The 13993-nt window shown below is 49.2% G+C and overlaps 2 protein-coding genes across 2 annotated transcripts in view; both read left to right on the forward strand.

Moving 5' to 3' along the window:
- Positions 1-1263, forward strand: part of sspo (SCO-spondin) — a 67248-nt gene extending 65985 nt beyond the window's left edge. Inside the window, 1 exon segment of the mRNA XM_047024158.1 lies at positions 1101-1263. Coding sequence (XP_046880114.1) covers positions 1101-1123 — 23 coding nt within the window. The 3' untranslated portion in view covers positions 1124-1263.
- An 894-nt stretch (positions 1264-2157) lies between these two features.
- The window catches only part of kcnh2b (potassium voltage-gated channel, subfamily H (eag-related), member 2b), a 31827-nt gene continuing 19991 nt past the window's right edge, over positions 2158-13993 (forward strand). The window contains exons 1-3 of the mRNA XM_047024159.1: positions 2158-2237; positions 2726-3443; positions 9638-9868. Coding sequence (XP_046880115.1) covers positions 3368-3443; positions 9638-9868 — 307 coding nt within the window. The 5' untranslated portion in view covers positions 2158-2237; positions 2726-3367. The remainder of the gene's footprint in view (positions 2238-2725; positions 3444-9637; positions 9869-13993) is intronic.

Below are 13993 nucleotides of genomic sequence, written 5' to 3' on the forward strand. Positions count from 1 at the left end.
ACATGCACACACACACACACACAGAGACATGCACACACACACACACAGAGACATGCACACACACATGTACACACACACAGAGACATGCACACACACACATGTACACAGAGACATGCACACACACACACACACAGAGACATGCACACACACATATGTACACACACACAGAGACATGCACACACACATATGTACACACACACAGAGACATGCACACACACACACATACATAAACACACATACACTAACTCACACACATACACACACAGACGGATACTCACATGCATGCATCTGCCCAGTCACCTGTTTCACCACCCATTCCCAAACAAAGCCTTCTAAACCCAGAGACACAAACAGCCATTCATCCTGACGTGTAAACAGTTACACAACCACACACACCAGCATACTCACACACACACACTTTATCGTTGTCAGCGTACATTAACACATGTTAGCTCTGTGATGCGTCAGAACGCATGCCTGCCTTTTAACAACATGAATAATTCAATAACTGGCCCACCTACAACCAATTACAGAGTAATCCATTCACCAACATGGCTGATTGCGTTAGCTAATTGGATCGACATCACAGGGTTTTTCACCAGGATCTCAGTCTTCAATCACACAGACAAGTCCTCTCCTCTCTGTAATGTTTGTACAGATGATTTCTGTGTCAAAATAAGATGTTTCTGCAGAGGCTTTATCAGCGGATGTTACATTTTGTTGATCTAGCGGACGCTTTTATCCAAAGCAAATAACGAATAGTGCCCGTACAAAGTACAGATGAAGATTTAAGGATCAGAAGTGCAGAGTTCCAACAGTTCTAGCAGTATTTCAATGGTCAAGCAAGTGACTTTGGTTACAGTACATTGTAAGGGTAATATCTCAGGTCATGCAGTCATTCTGTTATAATATTCATACCGTATATATACATTTGTATAATATATTATGGCTGTATGACAACCTGACTGTACTCTAAGCAACCACACTGTACTATATAACGGTGTACTATATAACAGTGTACTATATAACTGTGTACTATATAACAGTGTTCTATATACACTGTACTAAACGTATCTTTGTTTGAACTTCTCTGTTCACAGGAGGGGACCTGTCAAAACGCTGAGTGTGTATTTGTGTGTGTGTGTGTGCACATGTTTGTGTGAGTGTGTGTGTTGGGACTGACGAGCAACTGGTCAGGTATCCTGTGCGTGTGTGTTGTGTGTTGTAAACATCGTTCAGTAGTCCAGTCACCTGACTGGACCCAGCAATAATAGAGATAATGAAGCTTGTATGTTGCTGTACTGTTCAGCCTTCTGCTGTATATAACAATAAACACACATTGTAAACACCTTAAAACATGGCTATTTATTTTCATCAATGCAGCATGACCACTGGTCAACTAGTCAATATTTGTGGAAGCCTACACCCAGGCTACTGGATGTACCTTTCATTGGTGGGAAATCGGACAGATGATATAACAATGAAACTATGATTAATTGAGGTTATTTTCTGAGGAGTCTGTATGTTAGAGAGAGAGGAGGACCGATTAGGAGGGAGAGAGAAAGAGGGAGGGAGAGAAAAGAGGGAGGGAGAAGGGGTGAGAGGGCAGTGACGGCATGGGAGCTGGAAGTTATCACAAAGAGACGCTTCCATCATCTCCTGCCTATATAAGGGGTCTGAAAGGAGGCGCAGATCTGCACCCTGCTGCGACATGGATTCCCCCTCGCACTCTGCCGTCATCATAGACAATAGAGCGTCTAAATGTATCTTACTGCCAGGGTACGGACAGCTGTTTTTATGAACTGAGAATGCGTAAAATATGATTTTCCTCATGAAAAGTGTGTGTGTGTGTGTGTGGGGGGGGGGGGGGGGTATTGGCCATTTTCAAAATGTACAACGAAAATAACGTGGTACAGTCTCATGAAACCTGCCTACTACATAAGTTGTTAGCGTTTTATTCACTAGAGCTGTTTAAGAATAGCCACGGCTTGAGGAAATTGCCTACGAGACAATATATTTCACATTTTCCCTGCAGTTGAAGTCAAATCAGCTTTAACCGCGGAGCGCTCTTTGTCTGCAATGACGACATAGGGAACCCCACAGCCTCTGCGCTTGCATAGGCAGTGACGTGTCTGAATGTCTGAAACCCCTGGCACGAGACAACTGAGTGAAGCTACCCCTCCGAACAATCAACGGAGAGCGAGTTAGCCTTCAATAGCTAGTTTTGACGGGAAAAGGTGAGTTACCTCATTGTGCGCATTACGTGCTAAATTAAAAAAAAAATACAAATTAAAAACGTTGGTTAACAAGAGCTATTAAATCATTTGTTTAAAATTACTGTGCTCACGAGGCAAACGGAAGCCACGCAGCGGTGTGCCCGTTCAGTTGAACATCCTGCTCACGCGGAGCAGCACTGATGCACCTGTGCCACTTTCCCGTTCTCCCAGTCACACACCTGCCCCGTTGCTTGTAGGAAGCAAGGTCTCCGTACTGTCACTCATCTGAGATAGCCACAAATATGGTGTGAAAGTAGTTTGAATGTAGCCTACATAGCGCATATATAAGCTAATGATGTACCTTTTCAGGAGTGGTAAATGCGCTGCTCAATTAATATGTTTAGTGCACGTCGGATTGGCGTTGATGTTGTTCTCATTTGAACGTATTTTGTTGTTGAGAGACTAGGGGGTCATATTGCACATAATATTGTCATCAACATTTTCCACAGTTCCGTCGCGGATGAGGAAAGAGTTAAAGAGGCGCAGTCGCCACCGCCGGTGAGCTGAAGTCATTCGCTGAGCGCGCGGTATACTTCAGGCAGAGGACACCACTTCACGTGAGCGCCTCGAAGCCATCAAAGAGCTCAAAGGCTCAACGAACGGAGCCCGCCGGTTCTTTATGGAGCTGCTAGATTTTAACACACTGTACGTTTCAGCGGTATAGGTTGGACTAGAGCAACACGGGCAAGACGCGGCTCAACTATGGCTGAGGCGAGGGTTCTTGGCAAGCTGACGGACTCTCCTTCCCCAGAGTATACAGTAGTGAGTGATAAGAGGTCGCGCCGTCTCTGGAACCTGACAGGAAATCATTTTTGACAGCTCAAAGCACGTAAACAAACACGCGCTCCTCTCCCTGGAAACTGGAAACTGTCTCGCGATCTCCCCGCCGCGCGGACAAGCCGCTGTTCCAGTACGCTCTCTCCTCCTGAGAGAGACACTGCAGTCGAGTTGTTTCCGATGAAGTTCCCTAAACTTGGGTTTGAGGATTATAGTATTTATTTTTCAATGAAGAAATTAATTTATTGAACATTGTCTATTCGAAGACAGACGGCTAAGAGGCCAGTGTTGGTGTAAAAAAACTTACAGCAAAGATGCCGGTCCGACGTGGTCACGTGGCACCACAGAATACTTTCCTTGATACCATTATAAGGAAATTCGACAGTCAAAGTAAGTTGATTTAATCATTTCACGGTTATTTGCATGTGCGATCAACAATTTATTTTCATGTAAATATGTTTGCATTTCCTATGTATCATTATGATTTTTCTGAAGATTACTTAAAATATTTTATGAATTATTAATCAGCAATCCGTCACAATATTTGTAGGCGAGAAGTACTACATTTTTTATATATAGGCTATATATATATGCTATGCATTTTGGCCTACACATGACACTGGCTACTTTTCCATTAGCAACACATTTCTTTTTAATATTGGTAATTGGTAATTTTTGGCCCCTTTACTTACATTTACATTTGTATTTATTTAGCATTTAGCACATTAACACTTTTTATAGGATTTTTCTACTATTGCCTACAATAGTTTCTGCAACATGTCTGCAAGGAACACTTTAATAGAGATTAGCAAAATAAAGACGTCTATGTAACATGTTCTTACTTGAAACATTCTGCCTTTTTATCGACCATATATTAATTACTATCATATTTCGCAGAAAGCTTACCAACAGCCGCTGTAAAATCTCAACGTTATGTCAGACTGCATGTCGTGTTCAAATTAAATGCCGGTATAAACAGGCATATATAGCTGCTTCATTTCCCTGTGAATAACAATCAGAAAGCATCATTATTGTTCAGTCATTTATTAGACGGAATCGGTTTTCGCATAGGGTGACCTGACATGCAATAAAGATGGGCCTATGACAATGATAACATAGGCCCTATAGACTTAACAACAAGATCCAAACATCCTTTTAGGACTGTGTCTTGCAGCTGAAGGCTATTATATATCTGCCCTCACTGGTCTGCAGCTTGTATCCTGGATTCAAATCAGAGAATAAAGAGAGAAATGGTGATAACAATAAAATAGATAGCGTAGCGTGGAGTCCTAGGCAGTTGGTTACCTCACCTGCTCAGGGGGGAGTTTCCCGGGGGGATGTTGGGAGCCAGTTGGAATAACTGGAGGGGTGTTAGTGATTTATTTGAACATGAACTAGACTGTGCAGCTGACACGTCCGCTCTGCAGGGGGCATGGTTAATGGTTGAGTGTTCAGGTCGTAGCTCTCATGGTGCCGTTTGTTCATCTGACTGACGGGCCGCTCTGTGTTAACTTAAATTGTGAATCCCCCCCCCTTACACCTAACCCACCTGCTGTGAGGTGTTATTATACTGTTTTAATGAAGCCCACACTCGGTCTTAGACATTTGCGATAGAAAGAAAATACATTGTTATTTAAGAACAAAGCCTTTGATCAGAAACCAACTTGAGCTTCTGAACGAGGCCCAGATCTCCTTCTGAAGGAGAAGATTTCGTTTTGGCTGTTACGTCTCCTGACCAAAGGCTTCTGTCTACACGCAGATAATTAAATGTCTTTGGAGAAACCACAAACCCATCGAAACAAAATAGGATCCAATTAAAACACGTATTATTAATGTGCGGTAGCCTACTGTTCAAACAAGAGGTAACCTGCTCCCTCTCAGTCTGCAGACAGTGAGTGTGTGGGTCTAGGGTAGAGTCCTGTAGCTAGGTAGTGACGGATGACCCTGTAACCAGGGCTTCCCTGGTCCAGCTGTCTGCTCTCTGTCAGCGGGTGTTTGGGATCGTGTTTAGCCAGCGAGAGTGTTGTCTCTGTCGGGCTGCCTCGGGAGAGATCTCCCTCCAATTAAAGCCGTACTGGTGCAGTGCCCCAGAGACGGAATCGCACGTTTACAGCCAAAGCACAAACACACCGTCGCCGCGGCAACCAGCCCCTGAGCCGGACGGTCCGTTTTGTACTCCTCCGCCAGAGAAGGTAGTCCCCCCCCTCCCCCCGACTCTCTCTGTGTGTGTATGTGTGTCTCTCCTCCCCAAGAGAGGGCAGGGTGAGGGGGTTCAGGTGGTTTCTGTTCCAGGGTGGGTCTTCTGTGTGTGTATGTGTGTCTCTCCTCCCCAAGAGAGAGCAGGGTCAGGGGGTTCAGGTGGTTTCTGTTCCAGGGTGGGTCTTCAGGAGTGGCTCCCAGAAGGTTTCTCATCTTCCTGGTCTAATGAGAGGAAGAGCAGAGAGGAGGAGAGGGCTGTAGCTCGGTGGTAAAGCAGTTCACTGCAGATCAAGAGATTGCAGGTTCAAATCCCCCCTGTACGTTGCTTTGGATGAAAGTGCCCGCTGAATGGATGCCAGTCTGGTCCTGGGTCAGGGTCATCCTCTGGTACAGAGGGAAGTGGATAACTGTCAGGCTTGTGGTTGGATTTGCCTCCATGTTACATGTGCAGCACAGTGCTGTTTAAGTATTTGCTCTCTCTCCCCCTGTCTCTCTCTCTCCCTCTGTCTCTTTTTCTTTCCCCCGTCTTTTCTCTCGCTATCTCTCCCTCTCTCACCTGTTATACTGAGAGGGTGTGATCACAGCCCCATCGACACTCTGACACAGGAGTCAGTGTGATTAAATTGCACTTTGGCAGTCTCGTTTCCCTTGCAGCCTCTCTCTCTCTCTCTCTCTCTCTCTCTCTCTCTCTCTCTCTCTCTGTCTCTCTCTGTGTCTCTCTCTCTCTTTCTGTACCAGTATCTCTCTTCTTGTTTTCTCACACAGGCACAGCTTGTGCACTTACATTTTCTCTCTGCTCATGTATCCCTCCCTCCCTCCAGACTGTCCCTCCCTCCCTCCCTCCCTCCCTCCCTCCCTCCCTCCCTCCCTCCCTCCCTCCCTCCCTCCCTCCCTCCCTCCCTCCCTCCCTCCCTCCCTCCCTCCCTCCCTCCCTCCCTCCCTCCCTCCCTGCAAACCTTCCCTCCCTCCTTCCCTCCCTCCCTGCAGACTGGTCCTCTGGTGTGTGTCTGCTGGTGACAGCCTGTGTCTCCCTCCACCAGGCCAGACCCTCTCAGCCTGCCGGGGTCTGCAGCTTTACGGTTTCATCTGGGGCTGGGCAGCGGTCCAAGCAGGCAGCATGGCATCTGCTGGGGGAGGGGCAGGACTGGGAGAATGGGCAGGACTGGGAGAGGGGGCAGGACTGTGGGAGGGGGTAGGGGAGAGGTGAGGCGAGTGATGAGAGGTGGGAGAGAGTTGGGGAGGAGGGGTTGTCCAGGATGAGGGGGGTGAGGGGGGGCAGAGCGAGATGGGGGGGGAGGCATCGCAGGTGTCAAACCTTTCAGCTTCCAACTGGAGCTGCTGGCTTCAGCTCGCTTGTCCTTTGTTCAGCCTCGTCCCAGACAGGCAGCGAGGAGGAGGGGGGCAGCAGGAGAGCTGGGCTGTGGGGCCTCATGTGGGAGATGTTAAATGGCGTGAATGTCTCAGATACATCTGGTGAATGTCTGAGTTGAGCAGGATCTAACATACGAAGCTGCGTCTCTACACAAGGAGGTTTGGTGAGATAGGGGATCTCTGTTTTAATTGGGGTCACTTTGTATTCATCTCTAATATGGAAGCTTCACGTGTGTTCACTATTGGCTTGACACAAACAGAAGATATGAGACAAGTTTACGTGTTTGAGCTCAGCCTTGTCTGAACACCTGCTCTGAAGCACTGGAGCTGGGAGGGAGGGAGGTTACAGTAGTAAGGTGGTACACATAAACACAGGGACATTAGAACACAGGGACATTAGAACACAGGGACATTAGAACACAGGGACATTAGAACACAGGGACGATAGAACTCCATCAGCCAGTCCTATGTCACTCCCCTCCTCTCAGCCCTCCTCTCTGCCCTCCTCCTTTCCCCGGCACTCTGCCACTCTTTCCCTCCATTAGCTGCTGCCCCCCCCATCTCCTCCTCCTCCACTATCACTTATGTGATTCTGCCATCCTTTACCACTCCATCCTGTCTGTCAATCTCTCCCTCCCTTCCTCCTACTCATCCTCTCTGCTCTGTTGCTCTGGCCTGTTAACCAGTCCTCTGCCTCCCTCCCCTCTGCCCCCCCCCTCTCACACGCCCTCTGACTGCTCATCAGGAATACAAGCAATAACACTCATTAATCCTGCTTTGCATAAGTCTGTAGTGTGTAAGCTCATTTGGGTGGAGACCTCAGTCCTAACTTCATTACAGGGTAATGGCCCATGAAATATGATGTTTAATGTAGACTTTAAAAATGTTATAGGACGGGCTGTTTTAAATATACAAAAATGCCCTGTATATTGGTAGGAGTAATAATGATTATTACTTTTATGTGAATTGCATCTTTCTAAAACCCAATGTTACTTTACAGAGGAACAAAAACAAGAATGTAAAATGTACATGTTAGACACAGATAGCCTATAGCCCTGTCTACATCGGCGATAAATAACCGCACATTCACATTGCCATGACAAAATACACATTACGTAAAAGCAAAACAGAAATTGTGAGCTGTAGTTAAGTGGGGAGGAGAGTTTGGAAGTAAGAGGCAGTTGCCAGAACGACAGGTCTGAACCTTAATGTGCTGTGCTTGTTATAAATGACGCGAAGGTGAACGGACTCGGGCGCAATTTAACGTCCGTTGGGGTTCGTTCTGTCAGGACAGGACAGGATCACGGCTGTCAGAGAACTGTCAACCGTTGATGACATCAGCGGTTTCTAGCAGCGGGAGAGCGCTGCCGGTCCGGTTGAAACTTCAGTGAGGTTAAGACACAAACTCAGTTCCTGCCCTCGCAGTCTCTGTGGAAACAGGAAGCCCTTCAGGGACTGAACCAGTGTTATTATCATCCCTGTCTACTTAACTCCCCACGTCTCCTTCTCTGCTAGAAGGTTTGTCTTACCAGCGAAGGGCTGCAGTAGCTAGCTAGATGCTATTCAGATGGAGTTTAGAGATGCAGTAGCAAGCTAGATGCTATTCTGAAGGAGTTTAGAGCTGCATTAGCTAACTAGATGTTATTGAGATGGAGATTAGAGATGCAGTAGCTAGCTAGTTGCTAGTCTGATGTAATCTGGGAAAACTCATACTACTCTTAGGTTTCCCACCCCCTTAGTAAATGAAAGGAGATCCCTACACTACACACACACTCACACTAACAAACACACACTTACTCACACACACACTCACACAGAAGCCCTCAAGGCCTTAGAGCTTGGTAAATTATTCACCTCATGTTGGCTGGTTGATGTATGTGTGTGTGTGTTCATTGTGCAGATGTGAATCTGTGTGTCAGTGGGAATAAGAAATGTTTTGATCCCCTTTGAGGACCACAGGTCTTTCATCAGGCTCCACTCCTCTTCTTCATTGTTCCTCTGTGGCGGTTTAAACCTAATTAAGGTGTTACGAATGCTGCCCCTGGTGGCCCCAAGCTCTCACTGCGGCGGCCGCAGCCTGCACCCCCTCAGCAGAAGAGGCTGGGAACATGTTTTCAACTCGTCTTTCCTGGTTTCTGTTCTATTTCTGAGCTGACAGGAGGAAGGTGCTTCTGCTGCCTTCCAGCCTCTCACTTTGTTGTGTTTTTTCTCCTTTTTTCTCTCTGCTTTTCTCACACCATCGTGCAGCTTGAAGTAGAAGGAAAAAACTCTGGTCTTTGTCAGCAGTTTTCATTGTGATGTGTGGGTGTGTGTGTGTGTATGTGGACACATCACATAGCTCTGTGCAAGACATGTCATACATGTCTTAACACTTGTTTTCTCTCTCTCTCTCTCTCTCTCTCTCTCTCTCTCTCTCTCTCTCTCTCTCTCTCTCTCTCTCTCTCTCTCTCATTCACACACACACTGTCCTGGAACGTCTTCTCCTACTGGGCCACCCAGACAAACAGCAGGTCAGGTACCTCTCTCTCCAGCGCTGTTTCCTGCCCTGAGCCAGTGAGCCGTGCTTGGAATCAGCTCTCCTGGCCAAGGAAACATAAACTCTCCCCCCTCTCCTCCCTCTTCCCCCTCTCCCCCCTCTCCTCCCTCTTCCCCCTCTCCCCCCTCTCCTCCCTTTCCCCCCTCTCTTCCCTCTCCCCCTCTCTCAGGGTTGTGTTGGGATGGTGGTGGTGAAGTTGAGGCGGTCTCTGATCTCCTGTTCTCACCCGCTGTCAGCCCTCTCATCCTGTGTTGTGAATCTTCAGCATTCACCTGTTATTCTAGAGGAAGAACAATCTGCAATCTGCACACCACATCCTCCCAGGGCTGAGGAGACAGTGAGACCAGGGACTGTCCTGCTCACAAGAACCATCCTTCTCCTCTGCTTGTTCCTGTCATCAGCCTGTGTGTGGATCCTCTCACACACACACACACACACACCTTCCTCATCCTCCTCTCCTTCTCCCTCTTCCTTCCAGGCCGCAAGTTCATCATCGCAAACGCCCGCGTGGAGAACTGTGCCATCATCTTCTGCAACGATGGCTTCTGTCTCATGTGTGGCTACACGCGCGCGGAGATCATGCAGAAACCGTGCACGTGTAACTTCCTGTACGGGCCACACACCAAGCGGCTGGCCATCGCCCAGATGACCCAGGCCCTGCTGGGCTCCGAGGAGCGCAAGGTGGAGATCAACCTGTACCGCAAAGATGGTAGGACCATACTGTGTGTCAGAGAGTGACTGAGAGAGACAGAGACAGTGAGGAAGGGTGTGTGAGAGAGCATGTGAGAGAGTGTTTGTGTGTGTGAGAGAAAGAGAGGGTACTGATTCTGATAAACGAGGATGTTGTACGTGTGTTGAGGGCAAATATGGTGCCGCGTCAGAGAGCTCTCATGTGCCGTTATTGTGACTGAGTTTGTGGCTGGCTGGGGTGTGGACAGCAGCTTCAGGGTCGTCAGCGCCGTGTTATCAGCCTGGGGAGCTGAAGAAGCTGCAGCTTTCTGGAACTGTCTTTTGCCAAATGTCACATGTTGACATTCTCCAGATGACAAACAACAAACTCCCAGTGCTGAGTTGATTATAATGTGGTTGTGGTCCACAGCATGCTGCAGGAACAGAGAAGGACTCCAGCCTGGTTCTAGCCTGGTTCTGATCTAATTCTGGCTTTATTCTGGCATTTTCTTGTTCTGATGGTCCTGGTCCTGGTGGTCCTGGTCCTGGTTCTGGTTCTGGTCCTGGTGGTCCTTGTCTTGGTCTAGTCCTGGTCCTGGTGGTCCTGGTCCTGGTTCTGGTCCTGGTCCTGGTCCTGGTTCTGGTCCTGATGGTCCTGGCCTTGGTCCTGGTCCTGGTCCTGGCCTTGGTCCTGGTTCTGGTTCTGGTCCTGGTGGTCCTGGTCCTGGTGGTCCTGGTTCTGGTTCTGGTCCTGGTGGTCCTGGTCCTGGTCCTGGTCCTGATGGTCCTGGTCCTGGTCCTGGTCCTGGTTCTGGTTCTGGTGGTCCTGGTCTTGGTCTAGTCCTGGTCCTGGTGGTCCTGGTCCTGGTTCTGGTTCTGGTCCTGGTGGTCCTGGTCCTGGTTCTGGTTCTTGTCCTGGTTGTGGTCATGCTTCGCTCCTAACCGCTCCAGCCTCTACTCTACTTTGTGTTTGTCCTGTCACCGTGGTAACTGTCGAGTGGCGCACTCTTTGTAGTCAGGGTTACCCAGGGCCTTTCTCTGATTGGGGGAAACCTATCTGGGACACTCTGCCCCCCCCATTAGGCCACACCCACTGTAGTGTTAGTGCAGATTGAAGCTCTCTCTCCTCTCCTCTCCCCCTCTGCTCTCAAGCTCTCAGCTCGCCCTTCAAGAGACGGGGAAATGCTGTTTGTGCTTTTGTACTGTATCTTTGTGTGTGTGTGTTATCCTTGTCTCTAACCTCACATGGATAAACAGGTCATGCTCTCCTGGCTCCACCCCCCTTCCCTGTGCACACACACACGCACACTCTCTCTCTCTCACACACACACACACACACACACACACACACACACACACACACACACACAGAAACACACATTCTCAGGTACACACACACACACGGTGGTGTCCCTCCACTCCTATCAGAAGCCAGTGATCGAACACCCTGGACACACCTCATCCATAATGCATTACGAGGAAACACTATCCCTCCCTCCCTCCATCTATTCCTCCTTCCCTCTCTCCTTCCCTCTCTCCTTCCCTCTCTCCTTCCCTCTCTCCTTCCCTCTCTCCTTCCCTCTCCTGGCCTGGCCACAGGAAGTGTCCTTGTTCCCCAATGTTAGAAAACGATGTGTGTGTGTGTGTGTGTGAGACAGAGAGACAGTGTGTGTCTCACGGCCTCCACATTCCTCCAGTGGCTGCTCTGGTGCAGTCGTCAGGATGATGAATCTCTCCTGTTCTTCCTCATTCTCTTACCATCCCTTCACCCTCTCACCCCCTCATCCCCTCACCCCCTCACTCCTCACCCCCTCACTCCTCATCCCCTCACCCTCTCACTCCCTCACCCTCTCACTCCCTCACCCCCTCACTCCCTCACTCCTCACCCTCTCACTCCCTCACCCCCTCACCCCCTCACTCCTCACCCCCTCACCCTCTCACTCCCTCACCCCCTCACCCCCTCACTCCTCATCCCCTCACCCTCTCACTCCCTCACCCCTCACTCCCCCACCCCCTCACCCCTTCGTCCCCTCACCCCCTCACTCCTCACCCCCTCACCCGCTCACCCCCTCACCCCCTCACCCGCTCATTCCCTCACTCCCTCATCCCTTCCCACTTCCTGTCTGCTCCAGACGCTTCCTGTCTCACCTTTAACCACCAGCAGACTGTGTGTGTATGTGTGTGTGTGGGGACAGAATATGGCCCAGTTCTGTTGAGGAGGAAATAAACTGGCCCCTCTCACTAACCCAGTAGCCCCTCTAACTGAACCTCACGCCCCTACTCTGAAGCACACACACACACACACACACTCTGGACTTACACTTGCCGCAATCGGATCCACCCCTGTAAACCACATTGTCTGCATGGCAAACACACACAGACAGTCTTACACACAGTCACACACACACACACTCACACGCACACACTCTTACACACACACACACACACTCACACACTCACACACACACTCTTACACACGCACACACACAAAAGGCCCCCCTCCTCTCCTAACCTATGGCTGCTCCATCCTGTGTATGCAAATGTACTCTCCTGTTTTGAATATGCAAATAGTGTGAAACTGAAAGGTTAGAGTCTTAGTATATTTACTGTGACCATGTTTGATCCATCATGGCCTCCACAGACTAGCTGCTGACCACGTTTGATCCATCATGGCCTCCACAGACTAGCTGCTGACCATGTTTGATCCATCATGGCCTCCACAGACTAGCTGCTGACCATGTTTGATCCATCATGGCCTCCACAGACTAGCTGCTGACCATGTTTGATCCGTCATGGCCTCCACAGACTAGCTGCTGACCATGTTTGATCCATCATGGCCTCCACAGACTAGCTGCTGACCATGTTTGATCCATCATGGCCTCCACAGACTAGCTGCTGACCATGTTTGATCCATCATGGCCTCCACAGACTAACTGCTGACCATGTTTGATCCATCATGGCCTCCACAGACTAGCTGCTGACCATGTTTGATCCATCATGGCCTCCACAGACTAGCTGCTGACCATGTTTGATCCATCATGGCCTCCACAGACTAGCTGCTGACCATGTTTGATCCGTCATGGCCTCCACAGACTAGCTGCTGACCATGTTTGATCCGTCATGGCCTCCACAGACTAGCTGCTGATCATGTTTGATCCATCATGGCCTCCACAGACTAGCTGCTGACCATGTTTGATCCATCATGGCCTCCACAGACTAGCTGCTGACCATGTTTGATCCATCATGGCCTCCACAGACTAGCTGCTGACCATGTTTGATCCATCATGGCCTCCACAGACTAGCTGCTGACCATGTTTGATCCGTCATGGCCTCCACAGACTAGCTGCTGACCATGTTTGATCCGTCATGGCCTCCACAGACTAGCTGCTGACCATGTTTGATCCGTCATGGCCTCCACAGACTAGCTGCTGACCATGTTTGATCCGTCATGGCCTCCACAGACTAGCTGCTGACCATGTTTGATCCATCATGGCCTCCACAGACTAGCTGCTGACCATGTTTGATCCATCATGGCCTCCACAGACTAGCTGCTGACCATGTTTGATCCATCATGGCCTCCACAGACTAGCTGCTGACCATGTTTGATCCATCATGGCCTCCACAGACTAGCTGCTGACCATGTTTGATCCATCATGGCCTCCACAGACTAGCTGCTGACCATGTTTGATCCATCATGGCCTCCACAGACTAGCTGCTGACCATGTTTGATCCATCATGGCCTCCACAGACTAGCTGCTGACCATGTTTGATCCATCATGGCCTCCACAGACTAGCTGCTGACCATGTTTGATCCATCATGGCCTCCACAGACTAGCTGCTGACCATGTTTGATCCATCATGGCCTCCACAGACTAGCTGCTGACCATGTTTGATCCATCATGGCCTCCACAGACTAGCTGCTGACCATGTTTGATCCATCATGGCCTCCACAGACTAGCTGCTGACCATGTTTGATCCATCATGGCCTCCACAGACTAGCTGCTGACCATGTTTGATCCATCATGGCCTCCACAGACTAGCTGCTGACCATGTTTGATCCATCATGGCCTCCACAGACTAGCTGCTGACCATGTTTGATCCATCATGGCCTCCACAGACTAGCTGCTGACCATGTTTGATCCATCATGGCCTCCACAGACTAGCT

Source organism: Hypomesus transpacificus, chromosome 8, assembly GCF_021917145.1.
Source record: "Hypomesus transpacificus isolate Combined female chromosome 8, fHypTra1, whole genome shotgun sequence".
Lineage (NCBI taxonomy): Eukaryota > Metazoa > Chordata > Actinopteri > Osmeriformes > Osmeridae > Hypomesus > Hypomesus transpacificus.